This window comes from Oncorhynchus clarkii, chromosome 1 (genome assembly GCF_045791955.1).
Source record: "Oncorhynchus clarkii lewisi isolate Uvic-CL-2024 chromosome 1, UVic_Ocla_1.0, whole genome shotgun sequence".
Lineage (NCBI taxonomy): Eukaryota > Metazoa > Chordata > Actinopteri > Salmoniformes > Salmonidae > Oncorhynchus > Oncorhynchus clarkii.
Window position 1 is genome coordinate 51,616,069 of NC_092147.1, and position 24,712 is coordinate 51,640,780.

General features: G+C 41.9%; 1 protein-coding gene across 20 annotated transcripts in view; it reads left to right on the forward strand.

The window, feature by feature from the left end:
* The window catches only part of LOC139408872 (CUGBP Elav-like family member 2), a 76,978-nt gene that overhangs the window by 16,184 nt on the left and 36,082 nt on the right, over positions 1–24,712 (forward strand). For all 20 annotated transcript variants that reach the window (XM_071153312.1, XM_071153303.1, XM_071153285.1 and 17 more), the window contains exon 2: positions 21,699–21,898. In XM_071153312.1, the coding sequence (XP_071009413.1) occupies positions 21,699–21,898 (200 nt within the window). The remainder of the gene's footprint in view (positions 1–21,698; positions 21,899–24,712) is intronic.

Sequence of the window (24,712 nt, forward strand, 5' to 3'; positions counted from 1 at the left end):
CAACAGAGTGTAGCAGCGGTGTAGAAGCCTATTGGACCTAGACTTGGCTCTCCGGTACCCCTTGCCGTGCGGTAGTAGAGAGAACAGTCTATGACTAGGGTGGTTGGAGTCTTTAACCATTTTTAAGACCTTCCTCTGACACCACCTGGTATAGAGGTCCTGGATGACAGGAAGCTTTGCCCCAGTGATATACTGGGCCGTACGTACTACCCTCTGTAGTGCCTTGCGGTCGGAGGCTGAGCAGTTGCCATACCAGGCAGTGAGGCAACCAGTCAGGAGGATGCTCTCGATGGTGCAGCTGTACAACCTTTTGAGGATCTTAGAGCCCATGCCAAATCCTTTCAGTCTCCCGAGGGGGAATAGTTTTTGTAATGCTCTCTTCACGACAGTCTTGTTGTGCTTGGAACTTTAAGCTCTCAAACTTGCTCCACTACAGCCCCGTCGATGAGAAGGGGAATGTGTTCGGTCCTCTTTTTTCTGTAGTCCACAATCATCTCCTGCGTGAGCCATGTAGACTGATGTTGAAGACTGGGAGGGGTTTGTCACCTGTTCTACCACTTCCTGCTGCTGGTGTGTCAATGCGCCATGGAACTATGTTTAATTAAATAAGAATCTGTTCCCCTCCCTTCAGACACTGTCTAGTATGGTGGCCTGGCATTCACAGGGCATACAGCACCGTGGCTCTCTCATCTTTGGCCTTTTGACTTGTAAGAGAGCTGACAATTTCTCCAACACATGCAAAGGATTTAAAATAAGAAGCTTGGGTCTGAACTACATACATGGGCCTAGGTCTACATCTTCACTCCTCTCCTTTCCTCCTACTCTACCAAGTTTGTCCAAGTGTGGTTTGAGGTTGCTACAAAATACTAGGCCCATGTCTACGTCTTTCTTCACACCGTCTCCTTTCTTCCTAGTTCCCCAAGTTTGGTTTGAGTAGAGATCGCAACAAACTACATAGGCCTAATGTACATATCCACCGCTCTCTCATTTGTCCTCCCCAAGTTGTGTGGTGTGGTTTGAGGCAAACTACATGGGCATTCATCTTCTTCGACCCTATTTCTCGCTGTTTTTTTCCTCTTCCAACGCCGCCTCCAAGTTTTGTTTGTGTGGTTAGAGGTCGCAACAAAGTATTCAGTAATTGTAGTCGACTTTCACGCTCAGCTGGCCTCATGGCGTGTTTATTTAGCAAAGTTCAAATGCATTCGCCGGGGTGTTTCTGTAATTGACACAGTGGGATAGCTAGTTATTTACCCATATACAGCACGTCTGGTTGGCTGGTATACTACAGAGCACATGAACAGGATATACAGTGTAATATCAATGTGCATGACTTTAGGCTATATTTTGAGGGCTGAAAGTTTGAAAAATGTAAACCACCACGACTGAAACTTCGAGTCCACTTCAGCCAACCAAGGTAAATCCCAAAATCACGTTAGGTTGTATGAAGCGTCCCTGTGGCAGTGGCACATGCTATAGGCCTTGCTAATAAAATGTTGAAGATTGCATGCATATGCCCTACAAGTTAAGAAGGGTATACTGTCCAAGTTGAGTGGAATCAGCTTGGTATTGTCGCAATACAATCTATTTTTTTTATTTTTTACTTCGTCACGATACTCGATACCAAAGTGAAAAAGAAGGCGTATTAGCCAAAGTCACAGAATGGCACTTGATCCAGACAGATCTTTTGAGTTCAATATCATTACATTTGATTTTTTTGATAAATCAATTATCCAATCAATTTGACTTTGGTAAAAAAATATATATCTAACGACCTTAACACAATGTCATCATTTATTTTGTATGTTAAATCTCTAGTCTATTGATTAACTGTTTATATCAAGATGTAGCCCGGGCCTATTTACAATACAGGTGAATAAATATTCAATTGGATTGTATGCATGCATTGTTTGGTTTTCACCTATAGCCCCATGAATTCAGCCAGAAAATGCTAATCTGTTCCCCTTTCATTTGGGACTTATTGTACTGATCAACAATATTTGCATTGAAGAAAAAATCTCTTTTATAAAAGTGTGCGTGGTCTCTCTCTTTAAGACCCATGATGTCATTCACACACTCAGTTCGAGGCTCGAGCAAAGATGATCTAGAATAGGAGTGAACAATAAGTTTCAACATTTCCACATGCCGTGTTGAATTATTATTGTGTTAACTTCTGTGCAGCATAAGTGGTGATGCGGCCCAGACTGAGTGCAGTTGTTCCTCAGGACATGCTAGAGCTTGCAAGGAGTAAGTGCAGCAGGCACGGTGCTCTCGCACTATAAGGGGACATCGGCTGCGCTGATACAGATCCTCAATCAGTAGACAACGTGACACACCTTTGACAGAAGTACTGAAAGTAATACATTCTAGTACCGAACTGTTTTTCATGTTCTAGTATCCAAAAAGTACCAACGTTTTGGTATACCGTGCAACACTAAATCAGCGGCCAGTCCAGGGTTGTGTTAAGGATTGGGGCACGCAACGGAAAATTAAATCCTGCTACTAGTGAGTTCCGGCCGCCCAACTACCTGCCTGCTCAATCCCATCCCCTCCTCCCTTCTCCATACAATCTCTGGAAACATTCTCACTTCCCTCATCAACTCATCCTTGATCACTGGCTGCGTCCCCTCTGACTCCAGAGTCGCTCCCCTGCTCAAGAAACCAACACTCCACCCCTCTGACGTCAAACTACATAACCTTCTTTATTTTCTTTCAAAAGCACTTGAGTTTGCTGTCTGACCAACTCTCTCGCTATCTCTCTCAGAACGATCTTCTTGACCGTACCTAGTCAGGCTTCAAGACTTGTCACTCAACTGAGACTGATTTCCTCTGTGGCACTGCACTGCCAAAGCGGACTCTCTGTCCTTTGCTCTCATCCATCAGATCGTCCTCTCAGGGCTGGGTGTCTCAGGCTCTGAACAATCTTGGATTGCATCCTACCTGGCAGGTGACGTGGAGCGGATCTGTGTCTGCACTACGTACTCACTACTGTTGTCCCTCAGGGCTCGGTTCTAGGCCCTCTACTCTCTATACACCGTCACTCGACTCATCATATCCTCACATGGTCTCTCCTATCAATGATATGCGGATGACACTCAACTACTTTTCTCCATCTCACCTTCTAAGACCCAGATGGCGACATGCATCTCTGCGTGCCTGACAGATATGTTGACCCACCACCTCAAGCTCCACATCAACAAGACGGAGCTTATCTTCCTTTCTGGGAAGGCATGATTGCTCCAAGACTTCTCCATCCATTACACGTTGACAACTCCACGGTGTCCCCCTCCCAGAGAGCAAAGATACTTGGCATAACTCCGGACAACAGCCTGTCATTCTCTGCAAACATCAAAGTAGTGACTCGCTTGTGTAGGTTCATGCTCTACAACATCTGTAGAGTACGACCCTACCTCACTCAGGAAGCGGCGTAGTTCCTAATCCGGGCACTTGTCATCTCCCACCTGGACTACTGCAACACGCTGTTGGCTGGGCTCCCCGCTTGTGCCATCAAACCCCTTTAACTTATCCAGAACACTGCAGCCCACCTGCAGTTCAACCTTCCCAAGTTCTCCCATGTCACCCTGCGACTCCACTGGCTTCCAGTTGAAGCTCACATTCACTACAAGACCATGATACTCGCCTATGGAGAAGCAAGAGGAACTGCCCCTCCCTATGTTCAGGCTGCGATCAAACCGTACATCCCAACCTGAGAACATAGTTCTGCCACCTCTGGTCACCCCTACAGGAGGGCAGCTCCCGCTCAGTCCAGTCAAAGCCCTTCTCTGTCCTGGCACCCCAATGGCGGAATCAGCTTCCCGCTGAAGTTGGACAGCAGAGTGAGTCCCTGCCCATCTTCTGAAAACATCTGAAACTCTACCTCTTCAAAGAGTACCCCCCCTGTAAAAAAAGAAAATGTTTTTAAAAGTAATTTGTGTGCTCGCACTTGACACTATCCCCCTTTTACTAGCACTGACTTTCCCGATAGCTACTTTATTGAGGAAAAATGTACTTACTGTGACTGAGATGTGGTTGTCCTACCTAGCTATTTTAAGATTAATGCACTACGTCGTTCTGGAGTGTCTGCTAAATGACTAAAATGTAAAACATTTTGCAATGGAAAGTTACAATAAGCATTTATTATTAGACAAGTCGAGGTAGTCCCAGTCCATCCCTGTTTCAGTTTGTTTTTTTCCGTTGGTGCCTTATGAGCAGGACACTACACGTGCACACTACAGGGAAAATGACACATTATTGGGACTCAGAACCAGTATACAAGCAGTAACATTCAGGTGGCCATGTATGTATTAGATGTAAGTAGAAGCACATGTATTGTTGTCCATTTTATTTTAATCCATTTATGGTAGGATTAGGGTAAAAAAATATATAGACATTTTTGTGTGTGTGTATATGGGGGGAGATTGGAAATTGATAGACAATTACAGTTGAAGTTTAAAACTAGTTTTTTTCAACCACTCCACAAATTTCTTGTTAACAAACTATAGTTTTGGCAAGATGGTTAGGACGTCTACTTTGTGCATGACACAAGTGATTTTTCCAACAATTGTTTACAGACAGATTATTTAACTTATAATTCACTGTATCACAATTCCAGTAGATCAGAAGTTTACATACACTGTTGACTGTGCCTTTAAACAGCTTGGAAAATTCCAGAAAATGGGGTCATGGCGTTAGAAGCTTCTGATAGGCTAATTGACATAATTTGAGTCAATTGGGGTGTACCTGTGGATGTATTTCAAGGCCCACCTTCAAAACACAGTGTCTCTTTGCTTGTCATCATGGGGAAAGGAAATGAAATCAGCCAAGACCCCAGAAAAAAACACTGTAGACTTTCAAGTCTGGTTCATCCTTAGGAGCAATTTCTAAATGCCTAAAGGTACCACGTTCATCTGTGCAAACAATAGTATGCAAGTATAAACACAATGTTACCACGCAGCCATCATACCGCTCAGGAAAGAGGCGCGTTCTGTCTCTTAGAGATGAATGTACTTTGGTGCGAAAAGTGCAAATCAATCCCAGAACAACAGCAAAGGACCATGTGAAGATGCTGGAAGAACAGGTACAGAAGTATATATATCCACAGTAAAACAAGTCCTATAATCGACATAACCTGAAAGGCCGCTCAGCAAGGAAGAAGCCAATGCTCCAAAACTGCCATTTAAAAAAATCCAGATAGTGGTTTGCAACTGCACATGGGGACAAAGATCGTACTTTTTGGAGAAATGTCCTCTGGTCTGATGAAACAAAAATAGAACTGTTTGGCCATAATGACCATCATTGTTATGTTTGGAGGAAAAAGGGGGAGGCTTGCAAGCTGAAGAACACCATCCCAACCGTGAAGCACGTGGGTGGCAGCATCATGTTGTGGAGGTGCTTTGCTGCAGGTGGGACTGGTGCACTTCACAAAATAGATGGCATCACGAGGAGGGAAATTATGTGGATATATTGAAGCAACTACAGACATCAGTCAGGAAGCTAAAGCTTGGTCGCAAATGGGTCTTCCAAATGGACAATGACCCCAAGCATACTTCTGAAGTTGTGGCAAAATGGCTTAAGGACAACAAAGTCAAGGTATTGGAGTGGCCATCACAAAGCCCTGATCTCAATCCTAGAAAATTTGTGGGCAGAACTGAAAGTGTGTGTGAGCAAGGAGGCCTACAAACCTGACTCAGTTACACCAGCTCTGTCACGGGGAATGGGCCAAAATTCACCCAACGTATTGTGGGAAGCTTGTGGAAGACCACTTGAAATGTTTGACCCAAGTTAAACAATTTAAAGGCAATGCTACCAAATACTAATTGAGTGTATGTAAACTTCTGACCCACTAGGAATGTGATGAAAGAAATAAAAGCTGAAATAAATCATTCTCTCTATTATTCTGACATTTCACATTCTTGAAATAAAGTGGTGATCCTAACTCGCCTAAAACAGGGCATTTTTACTAGGATTAAATGTCTGGAATTGTGAAACTGATTTTAAATGTATTTGGCTAAGGTGTATGTAAACTTCTGACTTCAATTGTTCACTGATACAACCCACACTCTATCTGCAATATTAAAACTGATTGAACCCTAAAATAAATACAAAATAGAAAATAACATCAGAAAAAACATCCAGGCCAATCAGAGAATATGGGCAGCAGCTTTGGATGGGCAGCAGGAGCCAGGAGGGCATGTGGGCTGGGTAACCTTTCCCTCTTGGACAGAGGCCTAAGTCGAGCAGCAATCCGCTCGCCAGTTGTTGACTGACCGTTTTAAGAAGCATTGGAGGGACGCCATCTAAGCAGAAGACTGTAAACAAAAATAACTGGACTTGAGTGGGGTTCTGTGACGTTGCTTATTTTTAATTTTAGAAGACTTATTTGTTAAGGGCCCTTTTCAAACAGCAGTTTACTCTGGTTTTAACAACTACCGTAGTAGCTTATTTTCTTTATTTGGGGGGCTTTTCTAAGCCATAAATACACCAGACTAGGAACCTTTTTGTTTTATCTGGGTCTGCCTTCAGTGTATCTTGGTCTGTAGTAGCTGGTTGTAGTCTAGTCTTTCTATACCCCTGCAACAGTCTTCTTCACCCGATGCTAGATTTGCATTCTACCTCCAGCCAGACCAGAGTTGACTTGCTTCAGCCTAAACCAGGTTCCTATTTGCCGATCTTCATTAATCCATTCACTAGTGTCCAATCAAAGACTCATCTTTTGACCAATACGTAAGATAAATGGTCTATTATCCTCTAAGAAACCCATCGGTTCAAACCTTGCGTCTCCTATCATAATCCGTTCTTAAGTTACTTTAGTTTTTTTTGTTGCCTTTTTGTAGGATGGCCAAAATTTAGTTGACTAAGTCAATGGAGGCCAGAGGAAAGAAAATGGAAAAGCTGTGCAAGAATTAAGGCTAACTGACAGGCTCACCGTTGAACTTGTTATCTCTATCTATATTTGTTATCTATATTATGTGATATTTTCATATTAATGAAGAATTCCTGTTCTTTTAAAAATGTTTCTCACAAAAGCAAGTATAACTCTGTGAAATGTCAACAGAGCACTGAGCGTATGGCAAGCTTTTTTGATTTTCACAGCTTTTAACATTTAATTTAGTTTGTCATTCTTTTTGCGACTTGAAGAAAACGACTTTGCAGACCACCACAACATGCAAAATCCTTAAGATGCTTACTCGATGCGGCACCGCTCTGTCAACAGAGCTCGGTGCTTATCGGATGTGTTGGGTTACGAAATCAGACTTTTTTTTAAGATGCTGAATGTTAATGATATGTTTAGAGAAAGACCCCACTGAACGATTCAAAACATGAAGAAATTATATTTGTCTTGGTAAAATGTGTTTTAGAACATAAGGAAGTGAAATTTCATTACCAAAAACGTGTTTTCATCTACTCTGGGCCGAGTGGGTGGGCACGCTATGTTCACACCCTGACTCAGCCTAATTTGAATTCCTCCTCATCCATAACCACCGTCACCAGGGACACTCCATATGATTATGGAGCTAATGGGGCGGGTCTTGTCATCAGGCCCTGGCTGCCTCTTGTCCACATGGAGCCCTATTCACAGCATGATTGGACACGTCTGTCTTCATCAGGGGAAATGCAACAATGAAAATTAGGCCATATTGAGGCAGAATTGGAGTTCATGCTGGGATGGAAACATCTTAATGGGGCCTTCATCAGAGCACTGATGTACTGATTATAGACAACTGTGATGGTCCTCCAGCAGGCAGCAGCACCTTGTATGGAAATTAGATGAGATATTACAGAGCTGTGTGTGTGCTCGTAGCCGGAGTGACTCGAGGTGCAGCCTGCCCTGCCTATGGAAATTGGTCAGATATCACAGAACATAGGCCAGACAGACTTGCAGACAGACTTGCAGACATCACACCAGAAACAGACATGGCTATTTCCTTGGTGCCTGTTGTCAGGTCCTTTTCTGGAGTGAGAGTGATGTAGAGACTGCTATGCCTGTGTGATCTGACTGCCTCTGCTCCGAGGCTAGAATACACAGCCCTGTGGCTTCTGCATCTCTGGTTGAGTGGTATTTCTATTCTGAGATAGTAATTATTCATCCACTCTGACAACCAATACCTGGCTGGGTCCTTCCCGTCTGACTTGTACACTTTATACACTTGACAGCGGTCTGATGTTAGGGGGGATAAAGAATAGCTTTTCTCTGTGTTTGAGAGTGACAAGGCTACATTGCAGTTGGACTGGGCAGAATCACTGATCTACAAATCATCTTGCATCCCAAATCTAACTACTCATGGATCAAGATAAGTGATTTCTGTGCCTTGCCCTGCTCAAACTGATCCCTTCCAACATGTTTTTTTCTTTTGGTCATGTCGAAGCAGCACTCAGTGGAATTTTAAATTACTATGGCTTTCTTGAAGAACAAGTAACACTATTCAGGATAGTCTGGGTATTCTCAGAAAATGTCTGTTTCGCTTGTCTGCGCTTCCTCAGAAATGTTAAGCGCTCGTCCACGACTCCACAATGTAAACTGCGACTTTTCATCCCCAAATAAAACGAGAGCGCAAGAGCCCTCCTGGGGAAAGGAGCATGAACTATAACTAAGTTTGGCCGGTATCCAGATAGTCATACCTGCTAGGTAAAGCCCCGCCTTATCTCAGCTCACTGGTCACCATCGCAGCACACGCTACCGCAGGTATATCTCACTGGTCACACCCAAACCCAATTCTTCCTTTGGCCGCCTTTCCTTCCAGTTCTCTGCTGCCAATGACTGGAACAAACTGCAAAAATCACTGAAGCTGGAGACTCATATCTCCCTTACTAGCTTTAAGCACCAGCTGTCAGAGCAGCTCACAGATCACTGGACCTGTACATAGCCCATCTGTAAATAGCCCAACCAACTACCTCATCCCCATACTTTTATTTATTTTGCTCCTTTGCACCCCAGTAACTCTACTTGCACATTCATCTTCTGCACATCTACCATTCCAGTGTTTAATTGCTATATTGTAATTATTTTGCCACTATGGCCTATTTATTGCCTTACCTCCCTTATCCTACTTAATTTGCACACGCTGTATATATACTTTTTCTATTGTTTTATTTGACTGTATGTTTGTTTATTCCATGTGTAACTCTGCATTGTTGTTTGTCGCACTGATTTGCTTTATCTTGGCCAGGTCGCAGTTCTAAATAAGAACTTGTTCTCCACTAGCCTTTACCTTAAATAAAGGTAAAATTTAAAAAATACCGTTCCTATACCATAGGGGATTGATTGTCTCTGCTGTAACAAAGCTTTCTCTTGCAACCTAGCCATTTAGCTAGCAGGTTAGCAAACAAAATGCATAGCTGGCAACTTGAGCTGGAGATAATTTATTTGGCACGTCTTACATAGTTCAATTAGTTCTAAGCAGTGGCATAGACTATTATTTTCAATACCAAAAATGTATATTTCATACTCCCCGGTATATGGGATGTACGGGATACCTCCCAAGCTGAATTATTACCCAAAGTGGGAGAGCCTTTCCTGACTAACATTGGTAATCTTTCTTTACCACAACCTATGAATTGAACCAACACATAAAGCAGCACTGGATTATATCACAGGGTGTGGGCCTATGAATGTTGAAACATTTTTTTATAGGTAGAGCGTCAAGTGATTCCTGAAATGATCCCAACCAAGCTAAGTAAAAGCCATATATTCCAAGTCGAAGGTGTTCACTGGCTGTTGATGTAGGATGCATACAGAACCCAACAAACGTGTGACGCTTTAAGAAGGGTGGCTGACGACATGTATACTCGTATACGATATCGGTGGCTCAGTGCTGCCTCAGTGACAGTCTCTATAATGGGAGCAACTAGGAAAAGTGTAGCAGTGCAGCTGACATGCTTCTGCGCTCAGACGACAGCAAATCTCCAGGCATATGGTCCCGGTAAATCATGTTATTTTGTGGGAAGAGCAACAGCAGTTATGCTAATGTCAACTTGAACCTGTCAGCTGCTCCAGGACCTGTCAGCTGCTCCGAGGTGTCTTGGAGCCAGGTTACTTGCCACATCACAACGACAGGCCCTCCTGGCCTAACTGACTTTCTCTGGTCTGGGTCATAATTATTGGGGCACACTAGCAAAAACAGTTGCAACTTGAAAACGAGTGTTTCTTATTGGACAAACTGGAGCCAGTTTAATTTGAAATAATCCCCACTGGAGTGAGCTCCCCAGTGACGGTTTATGGCTTTTACATGTGGGACCCCTTTCCAACCAAGGGGAGTAAAGAAAGGAAGAAGTTTGTGTCATTTGGATTGGAACTTGCATTTGGTGTGGTGGCTGGGCAAATGACCACTGGCACTGACTGTTTGATTCCTGGGACCACCCATACGTCTAGCTTGGGTAGTGTTGAAGTGTTTATCCAGCATTGGGATCACTGTTTCAGCAATTCACACCACATGCATCTAGTTATCAAGAGAATTGTATTATGTATTGGGCTGACGCCAATTATTTGACTGGGCGACTTTTTTGTTCTTGTCGAGCAGTAGCAGATATCTGTATTTTGTTATGGCACACGAGACGCCTGTCTTATTTGCGCCCATCCCAGTTAACTAATCCATTGCGTAGGCCACGGGGATGGCACAGTCCAAGAAGGAAAGTGCGGCTGCACAATGCACGTCTCTCTCCAGAATGCGCGCTCTCCCGCAAATCTGTGCACATTAATTGTTAAATAACTTCATTGTGTGAATTGTTTGTGTTTTGATTAGAGGTTGACCGATTTAATCAGCATGGCCAATTAATTGGGGCTGATTTCAAGTTTTTATAACAATCGGTAATTGCCATTTTTGGATGCCGATTATGGCCGATTACATTGCACTCCACGAGGAGACTGCGTGGCTGGCTGGCTGACTACCTGCTCCGCGAGTGCAGCAAGGAGTCAAGGTAAGTTGCTAGCTAGCATTAAACGTATCTTTAAAAAAAACAATCTTAATTAACCTCTTAAGTCTACCCCTTCCTTTTTCGAACATTCTGTTAAAAATCGCGCAACTTTTCAGCGTCCTGCTACTCATGCCAGGAATATAGTATATGCATATGATTAGTATGTGTGGATAGAAAACACTCTGAAGTTTATAAAACTGGTTAAATCACGGCTGTGACTATAACAGATCGTGTGTTTCATTGAAAAACGCAAGAAAAACTGCTCTCTGAAAGCTAAAAATAATTTCCATAAGTCACTTCCACGAATTGTTAAAAGAGAACAGAATTTAATATCGACCTGCCTGCAATTCATACAAATTCCACACGATGTCGCCATTGTCGTCATTTTCAATTGAATTAATTGTTGGAAAATCCATCTATCTGGCATCCATTTTCCCAGTCTTCACCCGGATGTTGTTAATGAAGACATTAGCAGCCATTGATTTGCAAGCAAAGACCTATTGAATATACATCGCCCTGTAATCATTTTGATAGATTATAAACGTTTACTAATACCTAAAGTTGGATTACAAAAGGATTTCGAAGTGTTTTGTGAAAGTTTATCGTCGACTTTTTTAATTTTAAAAAATGACGCAGCGTTTAAAAACAATGTTTTTTTCTGAATGACACAGCTTCCATACAAAGCTATTTTGGGTATATATGGACCGATTTAAACGAAAAAAAGACCCAATAGTGATGTTTATGGGGCATATAGGAGTGCCAAGAAAGAAGCTCGTCAAAGGTAATGAATGTTTTATATTTTATTTCTGCGTTTTGGGTAGCGCCGGCTACCGCAAAATCTGTTGTTTACGTGTCGTGCTGGCATTTTGGGGGGTGCATGCTATCAGATAATAGCTTCTCATGCTTTCGCCGAAAAGCATTTTAAAAATCTGACTTGCTGGCTAGGTTCACAACGAGTGTAGCTTTAATTCAATACCCTGCTTGTGAATTTTGATCAAGGATTGAGTTGTAACGAGTACATTTAGCATTTAGCGTAGCGCATTTGCATTTCCAGGTGCATACTTGAGACGTCTGCGTCTCAAGTATGGTCAAGAAGTTTTTAACATAATCACTAGTTAACTACACATGGTTGATGATATTGCTAGTTTATATAGCTTGTCCTGCGTTGCATATAATCAATGCGGGGCTTGTTAATTTATCATCGAATCACAGCTTACTTCGCCAAACGGGTGATGATTTAACAAGCACATTCGTGAAAAAAGCACTGTCGTTGCACCAATGTGTACCTAACCATGAACATCAATGCCTTTCTTAAAATCAATACACACGTATATTTTTTTTAAACCTGCATATTTAGTTAATATGGCCTGCTAACATGAATTTCTTTTAACTAGGGAAATTGTGTCACTTCTCTTGCGTTCTGTGCTAGCAGAGTCGGGGTATATGCAGCAGTTTGGTCCGCCTGGCTCATTGCGAACTGTGTGAAGACCATTTCTTCCTAGCAAAAACCGTAATTAATTTGCCAGAATTGTACATAATTATGGCATAACATTTTAAGGTTGTGCAATGTAACAGCAATATTAGACTTAGAGATTAGAGGTTGACCGATTATGATTTTTTCAACGCCGATACTGATTATTGGAGGACTAAAAAAAGACTATGCAGATTTTTTAAATATTTTTATCAATTTGTAATAATGACAATTGCAACAATACTGAATGTACACTTATTTTAACTTAATACAACAATAAAATCAATTTAGCCACAAATAAATAATGAAACATGTTCAATTTGGTTTAAATAATGCAAAAGCAAAGTGTTGGAGAAGAAAGTAAAAGTGCAATATGTGCCATGTAAAAAAGCTAACGTTTAAGTTCCTTTCTCAGAACATGAGAACATGAAAGATGGTGGTTCCCTTTTAACACGAGTCTTCAATATTCCCAGGTAAGAAGTTTTAGGTTGTAGTTGTTATAGGAATTATAGGACTATTTCTCTCTATACCATTTGTATTTCATATACCTTTTGACTATTGGATGTTCTTATAGGCACTTTAGTATTGCCAGTGTAACAGTATAGCTTCCATCCCTCTCCTCGCCCCTACCTGGGCTCGAACCAGGAACACCTCGACAACAGCCACCCTCGAAGCATCGTTACCCATTGCTCCACAAAAGCCGCGGGGAACAAGGGGAACAACTACTCCAAGTCTCGAGAGAATGACGTCACCCCGCTAACTAGCTAGCCATTTCACATCGGTTACACCATTCTAATCTCGGGAGTTGATAGGCTTGAAGTCATAAACAGCTCAATGCTTGAAGCATTGCGAAGAGCTGCTGGCAAAACGCACGAAAGTGCTGTTTGAATTAATGCGTACGAGCCTGGCATGCGAGCCTGGCACATCAAGGCATGTTGTGTAAATCAATTCACCCCCCCCCAATTCCAAGTTGAAAGGCAACAAAATAGGAAAAATGCCAAGGGGGATGAATACTTTCACAAGCCACGGTACATGTCCTATTCATTTATAATCTTCAATGTTTGTTTGGTTACTGTAATGTCTGTTAATGCATTCAATATATCATTATTCCAGTCTTTTTACCATTCTCAATGTTGGAGTGAGTGGACACATTGTGCAGCTTAGTTTGAGCGCACAAACTAAGCTACACTTGTGGGAATTTTTGTTTTTATTTATTTAATTCCATTTACGAGATTTGTCTTTTTTTCATTGTAATTTGTTTGGAGCGCTCCTGACGATGTTGAGTAAGGACGTGCACCTGATTACGCATAGAAGTAGGCCTATAGGCTACCTGGCCTGCTTGCAAGTTAAGGTATATAAACCTGCCCATTTGGGGATCTAATAGTATTTCTGATTGGCTTAATGTACCACCACTAATGAGCTGTGGAGCTTCTCAGAGTAATGTTTTCTTCAAAATAAACAGCAAGCAGCATGTTTTTACATCTATTGAGATCGACAATTCCAATTTATTTGAGAAATCTTTCCAGCTCTCTCCCTTTCATAACCACTCAGCGTGAAAGGGAAAAATATCATGCTCTGATCCAGTGGAAACATCATAAAATAGGCCTACCTGATTACTTCATATCCCCTGTGCAAATAGCCTACAGCTGTAGCGGGAAACGGAGGGCCCAGAATATTTTATATCCCCAAATGGGCAATGTTGCAAGGAGCTTCAGGCAGGACCCAAGTTAATTGTTGATAAAATGTTTCAAGTTGGTTACAGACAGGCCATGCGTAGCCAATGTGATTTATAGGATATTTATTTTCATCAGGATGTTTTTTACCTGCAGGCTGTAATGTTTTTATTTGTTTGCTATTTTTACATAGATGGCAATAGAAGTAACTTTTTAGGTTTTTCATTTTAGATTTGGATAGCATTTTGATTAACTACATGACAATGATTTTGAGATATGGAGAAGTTATTCTAAATGAAATGAAGCTGTTCCACAAAAATAAATTGGCATTCCACATGAAAGTTGGCTGACTCCTTGTGTAGCCTATTACAAGGCAACTTCAGGAGCGTAACGGCAGAAACTACGAAAGCCAGTAGGAGCTCTCTCACTCACTCACACACATGTATAAATAATATGGAAAAATACTAGTTTTAAAATTTCAACCAATCGGTTGGTCAAAAGAACAGACTACTTTCGGTCAACCACGTTTTGTTTTGTTTTGTTTTAGTCGGGGACAGACCTAATTATGTGACAGGCAGCTGTGTCTGAGATTTTAGCTGTATGAGCAGGCAGGCAAAGCACTCAGCAAAATGGCGTCAGAGAAAGGCTGCCTGGATCTGGCAACTAAGATAAATGGTGTCACACACCACAATGCCCGTTGCGGTGGTTTAGTGAGACGTAGCATTGGATGGGAGGATTACAAAGCGTCCCTCTGACTCACCACAGGCCCATTGTTACTGTATAGGGGATCTATCGGTGAATAGTGTTCTCTCCAGCATCCGAACAATATGCAATTGTTTCCGCTGTTGCTGCGCTCAGGATAGCATAGAGAGAATTCATAGATTGTGCACCATCACAGTAGGATTACTGTAAAAAGGGGTTAGCCTATTCTAGTGATTGTATTTCTAAGTGCTGATGGTGGAAGCTGGTAGGTTACTCCCTGTTCCATCTCCAAGCTAGACCAGCGCCTGAGGAGGGTGATGGGCTACAATCCTCTCTCTGCCAACTCCCAGCGTTTTTAGAGAGGTGTTAAGAGGGTAAAACATTTTGCAACAACAATAGAAAGGGAGCTTTTCTTATTGGACAATTTCAGATAGTACAGTACCTCCCTGCTTCACTGTGTTTAGGATTGCTATCTTCTGGTTAGTGCTGACTGACCACTACACTGCTGTGCCGAGGCCTTGCTGCTGAGGGGATCCTGTACAGATATCTGTCGGGGTTGTTGGTGAGGGGCAGTGAAGTCGCCCCTTGGCTTTGTGAGCTTTAAATTGTCGTTTTGGATGTATTGGCTCCAGTAGGAAAGTTCTTTTTTTTCTTCCATTTTCCCCTAAAGAGTTATTTGTGAAGTGTGTAGGATCTGGGTCTTTTTAAGAGTTGGCTTTCCAGAGGACCGACAGTGAGGAGTCAGAATGTCGTTTAGGTCGTCACTTGGTGTCTCGGCCGAGCGTTTGGGCTCTATGTGTAAGAGATGGATGGCTCGTGTCCAAAGGTCTGTATACTTGTAACTCTCTCTATCCCTTTATTTAACCTAGTCACTCTTTCCCTGTTTTTGTCTCCCTCAGTCCCTCTGCTTACTATCCCATTAACTAATCACCAGGTCTGTGTGCCAGTTGCCAGCTTTCTCACACCAGGAGTCCCTTGGGTCCTCAATTGGATGTACACACACACACACTAGAGCTGGCCGGTATACCTTATTTTACTATATACCGGTATTGATGCACGGACCGGTTTGGGTTTTTATTTTACCTTCTATAATGTTATTTTTATGTTTGGTTTGTTAAATGTGATATGCCGTGTGTAAAGTACTAGAGGTCGACCGATTTTATGATTTTTCAACGCCGATACCGACTATTGGAAGACCAAAAAAAGCCGATGCCGATTAATCGGACGATTTAAAAATAATAATAATAATATATATATATATATATATATATTTGTAATAATGACAATTACAACATTACTGAATGAACCCCTTTTTTATTTTAACTTAATATAATTCATCAATAAAATCTTAACACATCAATAAAGTCTCAAATAAATAATGAAACATGTTCAACTTGGTTTAAATAATACAAAAGCAAAGGGTTGGAGAAGAAAGTAAAAGTGCTATATGTGCCATGTAAAAAAGGTAACGTTTAAGTTCCTTGCTCAGAACATGAGAACGTATGACAGCTGGTGGTTCCTTTTTAACATGAGTTTTCAATATTCCCAAGTAAGGAGTTTTAGGTTGTAGGAATTATAGGACTATTTCTCTCTATACCATTTGTATTTCGTATACCTTTGCCTATTGGATGTTCTTATAGGCACTATAGTACTGCCAGCCTAATCTCGGGAGTTGATAGGCTTGAAGTCATAAACAGCGAAATGCTTGAAGCACAGCGAAGAGCTGCTGGCAAATGCAGGAAAGTGATGTTTGAATGAATGCTTACGAGCCTGCTGCTGCCTACCACCGCCCAGTCAGACTGCTCTATCAAATATCAAATCATAGACTTAATTAAAATATAATAACACACAGAAATACGATGATGGGGCAAATCCGGAAACTATCATTTTGAAAACAAAACGTTTATTCTTTCAGTGAAATACGGAGCTGTTCCGTATTTTACCTAATGGGTGGCATCCCTAAGTCTAAATATTGCTTTTACATTGCACAACCTTCAATGTTTTGTCATATTTATGTACAATTCTGGCAAATTAATTACTGTCTTTGTTAGGAAGAAATGGTCTTCACACAGTTCGCAACGAGCCAGGCGGATCAAACTGCTGCATATACCCTGACTCTGCTTGCAGAGAACGCAAGAGAAGTGACACAATTTCCCTAGTTAAAAGAAATTCATGTTAGCAGGCAATAATAACTAAATATGCAGGTTTATAAATATATACTTGTGTATTTATTTTAAGAAAGGCGTTGATGTTTATGGTTAGGTACACAGTGGTGCAATGACAGTGTTTTTTTTTGTTGCGAATACGCTTGTTAAATCACCCGTTTGGCGAAGTAGGCTGTGATTCGATGCTAAATTAACAGGCACCGCATCGATTATATGCAACGCAGGACAAGCTAGATAAACTAGTAATATCATCAACCATGTGTAGTTAACTAGTGATTATGTTAAGATTGTTTTTTCTAAGATAAGTTTAATGCTAGCTAGCAACTTACTCCTTGCTGCACTCACGTAACAGGTAGTCAAGCCTGCCACGCAGTCTCCTCGTGGAATGCAATGTAGTTGGCCATAATCGGTATCCAAAAATGCCGATTACCGATTGTTATGAGAACTTGAAATTGGCCCCAATTAATCTGTCGACCTCTAACGTACATTTTCATAGTTTTCTCCACTACTTCAGTCATCTCTTTTCATGCCACTTTCCAGACAGACCTAGCCACGCCCCCTGTCACTCAAGGATCGTGTTTGTTGTTGCTCGACCACGATACACTTGCTTTCAGTCTACATGATCATGCAACAATGTTGACGACGACAATGCTTTTTCCACTTTGCTTCTTAATATAAATCCACAAGTGTTCTATTATTACACTATTTGTTTTTCTTATCTGCAACCCGCTAGTTTGTCTTTTCTTAGCAAGTTGTGGCTAAATCGTGTTAGCTGCTAATGCTAATCGCTAGCTAGCTAATAAATGTACCGAGTTGGAGCAAACGTAGCTAGCTATACAGCCTCTTACCAATTATGGTGTAGACCTAAAACCAGCATGTTGTTTGTGCAACAGTATATTCTAAATCAAAGAGGAATAGATGAAGCATGAGTATGTTGGCTACATGAAGTACCTAAAGAGAAAACATTTAATGTAGCCAAGGATTATAGGGTACCCTGGAAACACTGACCAACACGTTGGGGTGGCAGATAGCTTAGTGGGTAGAGCGTTGGGCCAGTAAAAGTTGCTGGATCGAATCCCTGAGCTGACAAGGTAAAAAATATGTTGTTCTGCCCCTGAGCAAGGCAGTTAACCCACTGTTCCCCGGGCACCGATGACGTGGATGTCGAATTTAAGGCAGCACGCACCTCTCTGATTCAGTTGAATGCATTCAGTTGTACAACTGACTAGGTATTCCCCTTTTTCCTACCCTGTCAAAATAACTCCCCCGTGGCATTTACATTCGTTGTCAAACAACACTGTATTCAAAGTGCCAACTCTTATATAGAATTTGAATAATCATTCTATTTCCATGATTCCAACAGTTTATCCAAATGTTTTGCTCTAAATCACAATTGCAACATTTGGTTAAAAAATATGGCCTAGATTTGTTTTTGCCCATATCGTGCAGCAGTACTTGACAGTGTATAAAGGATCTCAAATGAGTGCAGGAAATGCAGAGATTTATGAAAGTGTAGACATTTTTTGGGGGGGTTGAAGTTTGAACAGTATAGAACAATTAATCAGAATGGAGAAAGACCCATTGAAATCACTTATGTATGTTTTTTCCACCTTTTGGGTCACATGCTACTCCTAAAGCAAATTTAGAAATTTTTATTATTAAAAAAAATTTAATACGGTGATATATTTTGGCTATATCGCCCAGCCCTAACACACGCGTGCGCACACACACACACACACACACACACACACACACACACACACACACACACACACACACACACACACACATAAAAGTGATCCTTTGGCACAGTCTTTTTGTGTGCGTGTGCAATGTGAGTGAATAATACCTTCCCTGTACCTAGTTGACTACTAGGACCAGTCTCCCAGCTAAATGTGGGGCCAGAGTTGTGGCGTACTGGCCCCTCCCAGCCTGGCTCAGTCGGGTGGGGGGGGGTGTGTGTATGGTCAGCGCTTGTAAGAGGCTGCCCCTTCAGCCTCAGTGTGGGCATGTGCTGACAGAGGCTTCTAGTGTGTAGTGGTCTAGGCAGTGGGCACAGTGTGATACTTACGCTATGCTGCCTGCCTGGTCTGGCCTGCTGCATATTTGCTTTTCTGGCTCAGTGGGCATCTGAGAGAAGCTTCTGATGGTCTGTGTGGTAGACTTTGTGGTACGTTGCCTGGCCTCAGTGGTCTGGCCTGCGGACACTTCATCAGTCCCTTTAAGGCTGGCCCTAACTTAATCACCCTGAGAATGCTGATCCCCTCTCAGGGCCTGGCCATGCAGCATGGCGCTGACCCACTGAGGGGGAGAGAGAGAGCTGTGTGTGTGGCTCTTGTGTTACTGTCGCTCTAAATTGTTTGTTTTAAAACAGCGGCAGTCAAAGTACTATTGCATTGTTTGTTGGCTGGTGAATGAAATACAAAAAAAAAGACTCATCAGGCACAAAAAAATCCCCTGAAAGGCTAAAACATGGATTAAACGTACACAACCAGGGCTTATTCTGGATCAAAAATGGGCTTGGGTGGTGGGCGTGGCAATGAGCACTGTCGGCTTGTTTGAGAATTTTATTGGACCCCATCTTGGCGGTGACTTTAAAATTGTCGTTTTTTACGCTGTTTGTACTTTAGGGGATCCGAAAAAAAACATTTCGGCAGCCTGCCCAAGGATCACAATTGCAAAAAATCCCTGGCTACTGTTGAAACAATACAAACGCATCTCATCCTTGTCTAACTAGCCACTGCCTCTCTCCCACTCACATTAATACACCTGGTACTAATCAACTCCAATTTTTGGGAGGAGCCAATGACCTAACTCAATTCACACTGATTGAAAACGGGACACTTTTACAAACACTAGCACATTTAGCCTTGATTCAATGATACAAATGGGGGTTGGGCGGTATCCAGAGTTTCATATCGTCATACCATCCTTCTCGCATGCTGGGATTTATGGTAATACTAGTTTAGTACACGAGGGCTCAAAAAAAAAAAAAAAGCCCATTGGTCATCTATTACCAGACCAGACTGCTAACAAAATTAACACAAGTAATAGTGAATTTCCATGGAGGCTGCTAGCTAAATATGCTAACAAGTGCAAACAAAATATGCAAATTGCAAAGACAGGCGACACAGCTCATAAAGTTATACATGTAAAGGTATGAGCAACCGAATATAATTTTTGGTGTGTTTTTCACCCAGAAAAAAAAAGATAAAGCACTTAAGAAATATCTTGCTGCGTTTTGTAAACGCAGATCTAAAATGTTTCTTAATATTTCTGCTCGGTATCAGACTAATTTTGTGCTTCTGTTACACTTCTCCACTCTGAAAAATCACAAGTGGGCATTCTATCATCAGACAGCGTTCTGACTTTTCGCCTGTACTTTTCAGTGTAGCCAGCCTACATTTCTCGGGTAAAATGTAAGATGTTCTTCTAAGCAAAACATAAGGAATGTAGCTGGCTATATTCTTTCTATGATAAACATTAGAAATATGATGGCCATGCATCGTTTTTGCCAAGAAGGCTTTGTTCTTTCATTGTACGCTCGTTTACTTGTGTTGCTGCCAGCCAAATAGCTTTGCTCATCTGTTGTCATCTGATGAAAATGAAACTATTTTCTGCCGAATGTGTTGCATTAATGTATTTTCTGTGAGGGGAAAACTAGTTGCATGTCCCTGATCACTCTATTGAAGCAAAAAAAACACTTGACTTTTAAATCTAAAATGTGACCCTGGCAATACACTGCTGGACCTGCTCCCACTTTTTCCCCTTTGTGCTATTTACAAACAAACACGTGACTGGCTACACTGTTCCTGGGTACAATCGTAAGCTTCATAATGTGAAAAACGCTATCTGCTTTATCTCCTAACGTATTGTACAAGTTGACTGCAGATATTTATTTAAAAAGTAACTACAAATATAAAAAATGTATTTAAAAATGTGAAATAATTTCAAAGGTATTGAAAAACCATCCCGCGGCTATTTCCAAATACCCCGGTATACGGTATATACCAGTGGCAGTTGGTGCCATTTTAAGATTAGGGAGGACCATTTTTCTTTCTTTATTTATTTTAAAGCATATTGGATAAGGTATTCAAATTCAATTCACCCAGCTGTTCTAAATTCATTCTCAGATTTTTTTTGATTGGGTGGACAACACGTTAGTTCATGCTGCAAGAGCTCTGATAAGTTCGAGAACATCCTCTGGAAGTTGTCATAATTACTGTAAGTCTATGGAAGGGTTTGAGAACCATGAGCCTCCTAGGTTTTGAATTGAAGTCAATGTACCCAGAGGAGAATGAAAATTATAGCTGTCCTTGGGCTACACCATGGTATTACCCTAGAGAGAGCTGTTGGGGCTTCATTGCAGAACAGTGTGTCACCCGTCAGCCAAGATTGGTTACAGTTGTGTTCTATGGTAGTTCTACGGTACAGGTTTTTGTGAAAAACTAGCCCATCGCTAGGAGATGTTAGTGCCATGTTGCAAATGCTTTGCAGAACATTTTCTACCAATACCACGGTGCAACCAGAGTTTTGTTTTTTGTACGTGTAACTGCCAACACGCTGCTGCTCAACAGTATAGCTTCCTTGCTCACCTGCTCGCACTGAAACTGTTTCTTGCGTCCTCTGTCTTGCAAACACACGTGACCGCCCTCTTGAAACACCTTAGCCAGCTGCGCCACCAAAAAGCTAGCAATATGATGGTAGGCCCTGGTACTAAATTATCCTAAACAAAATATTGTACTAAATCCTTCTTCCTTCTCCACCTCTCCCCCACAGCAACGGCAGCAACAGCAGCAAGATGAATGGTTCTATGGAGAACCTGGATACCCCTGACCATGACTCCATCAAGATGTTCGTTGGCCAGATCCCCCGCTCCTGGACGGAAACCGAGCTCAAGGAGCTGTTCGAGCCCTACGGGGCCGTGCACCAGATCAACATCCTCCGAGACCGCACTGCCACACCCCCCCAAAGCAAAGGTAAATCAATTTTAAATGTCTTTAATAAAGCCCTTTCTATACAGCAGAAATAACTTTACAATAGCATAGGCCCTAGAAGCCAAAGAGAAGACGGAAACAGAGGTGTAGGGGCTGTCACAACTCACACGCTCATGCAAACTCACTTTGCTTTATCACAGCAATAAAGAATAGCCAAGAGGTCACTTCAATACAACACACAGCCTGTGGCTCACACACACACACACACACACACACACACACACACACACACACACACACACACACACACACACACACAGAGTGCTGTCACTCAATGTCGGTGTTAACAGGCGTAGTAGGCTGTTTGTGTGTGCGCGCTATATTCCTGAGTCTATTACTTTGAACATAATAGAAATTTCTGTTATGTTTTCAGGGTTATACCAAATAGCAACCCTTCTTACTCCTGTGCATTATGGAACACATATTTTATTTCCTCGGGTGGTTAAGAGATGTGTAAAGAAGTGAGTGAGCAAGGGAAAGACGGGAGGAAGGAGTTTTATCGGCCTGCATTTTTCCATTAAGACGTCCATCGACACACTCACCTTCGAGTGCTCGAGTCGAGCGGTTCTGTTTAGGCTCGCAATTAGCCCGAGACGGCCAAGTAGAAGCCTGCAGTTCTGAAAGCTTCTGCGACTGTGTGGGGTGCGTGTGCATGCCACTGAAAGTGCCCAGCCCTCTGGAATTAACCACATGTAAATATGGTCTTTGATGTGAAGTGAAAATATGTTTTATGGCGGCCAGGCGTATTCCCATTATTTAATTCACTGTCTCAAACCTGATGTGAGGGATTCAATAAGGATTGAAAGCCTTAATCCTCCAACTGGTGGTTTTGATGTGGATTGTGGAACCCTCTCTTTGATGTTGGTACTTTGTGTCTGGTCTATCTGTTACTGCCAGTGCTCAGAGCTGGGAGGAAGGGATAAATGGAGGGGGGAGCTAGGCCTAATCTCACAGTTGCAGGCTGGAGAGTTGTCATTGGAATTTGCTCAGGTATGTTCCCAACTTTGTACCTCTGAGCTGTGGTGATATTACACTGCACTGTTCTAAGCAAGAGACTGCATTGAAATTGAACCACCCCCTACCCCCCATTGAAATGAGAATTCATCTGCTTATTAGACCTCTGTATAAACTTGTAAGTACATGTATACCCAGGTGTCTGTCAAAAACACCAAATGAGTTGTCTGTGTACTTAGACCAGTGTCTCCTGGGTGCTGTTTAATATAGAGTAGGGTTGAGGCGGTATCCACATTTTCATATCACCATACTGTCCTTCTCTCATACGGGATATACCGTACTACCGTCTTAGTACACAAGGCGATGCCAAAAACCTCAAAAACAAGCCAATTGTGTAGTGTCTACCTGAATGATAACAAAATTAGCACAAGTGATAGCTAATTTCAATGTAGGCTGCTAGCTAAGTATGCTAACAAGCGCCAATGAAAATAAATTAATTTTAAAGACAGGCAATCCAGCACATAAAGGTGTGTTTAGGTGCTACCGAATGTCATTTTTGGTGAGTTTGGACATTTACAAGCGAATTTAAATGAGAGACATTGTGTAAATGAACAAAGTTTTGACGCATGCTTCTCTGGAAGGAAACAGTACTGGCTCTGGAGCAGCATGTGTAGGCTACACTGTGTGGAGTGTCTGTGTGGAGTCTGGAGTCGCTAGAGCAACGGACCTGCTCTGCTCAAAGAAGAGTGTAGAGGAGAAGACAGACTGACAATGGAGAGGAGGAAAAACACAAGGAAATCAAGGTGGTGGCAGCTCTAGAAATAACTCATCCAAAGGGCTGTGACTTCTCAAACAAAGCAGAAAACTAACACTATATGATGCCCCGTCTCCTTATTGATTTAGCCACTTACTTAGATAACTAGCAAGTTAAACTTAGGGGTTAAGTTAATTCAGATGTAAAATGTTTCTTATTGTAATTTCTGCTCCGCATCAGACTAATGGGCAATCGTATCAGCAGACAAAATAAATCCATTTTCATTTGTCACATTCGCCGAATACAACAGCCCTTACAGTGAAATGCTTACTCAATCAACAATGCAGTTTTAAGTAAAATACCTTAAATATAAATAAATATAAATAAATAAAAGTAACTAAGAGCAGCAGTAAAATAACAATAGTGAGGCTATATACAGGGTGTACCGGTACAGAGTCAATGTGCGGGGGCACCGGTTAGTCAAGGTAAAAAATCAAGCTATGCTTCCTCCATAGAAACAGGACATGTTTGTCCTCTACAAATAGAAGACAAATTATGCAAGCTACTTTTATGTCTGTTATAGATTATGCGGATATTATCTACCCGCATGCTACGGCATCCACACTTAAATCGCTGGATGCTACTTATCATTGCGCACTTAGGTTTATTACGGGTGCGCTACAGAACTCACCACTGTTTTTATATCAACATGTGGGTTGGACTTTGCTGTCCATGAGACAAGAACAACATGCTCTCGTGTTTGTCTACAAAGCACGTCTGAATAATCTACCTTATTTATCATCACTCATCAACATTAGAATTATAATTCCTAAAACCAGGTCTCAAGCATGGATTACACCTGAGGCCCATGCGATCTCCAGAGAGTTGGGTATGGCTGCCTTTTCCTGTTACGCTCTTTGCTTATGGAATGTCGTCTGGAACAGCTGGTTCTTTCATGCACGTTTCAGTGTTACTTGCCTCAAAGCAAGCATAGAAATAATTGAGCTCGTCGTGTCACTGGGCAGCTCTCGGCTGTGCTACCCTTTGTAGTCTGTAATAGTTTGCAAGTCTTGACACATCATACGAGC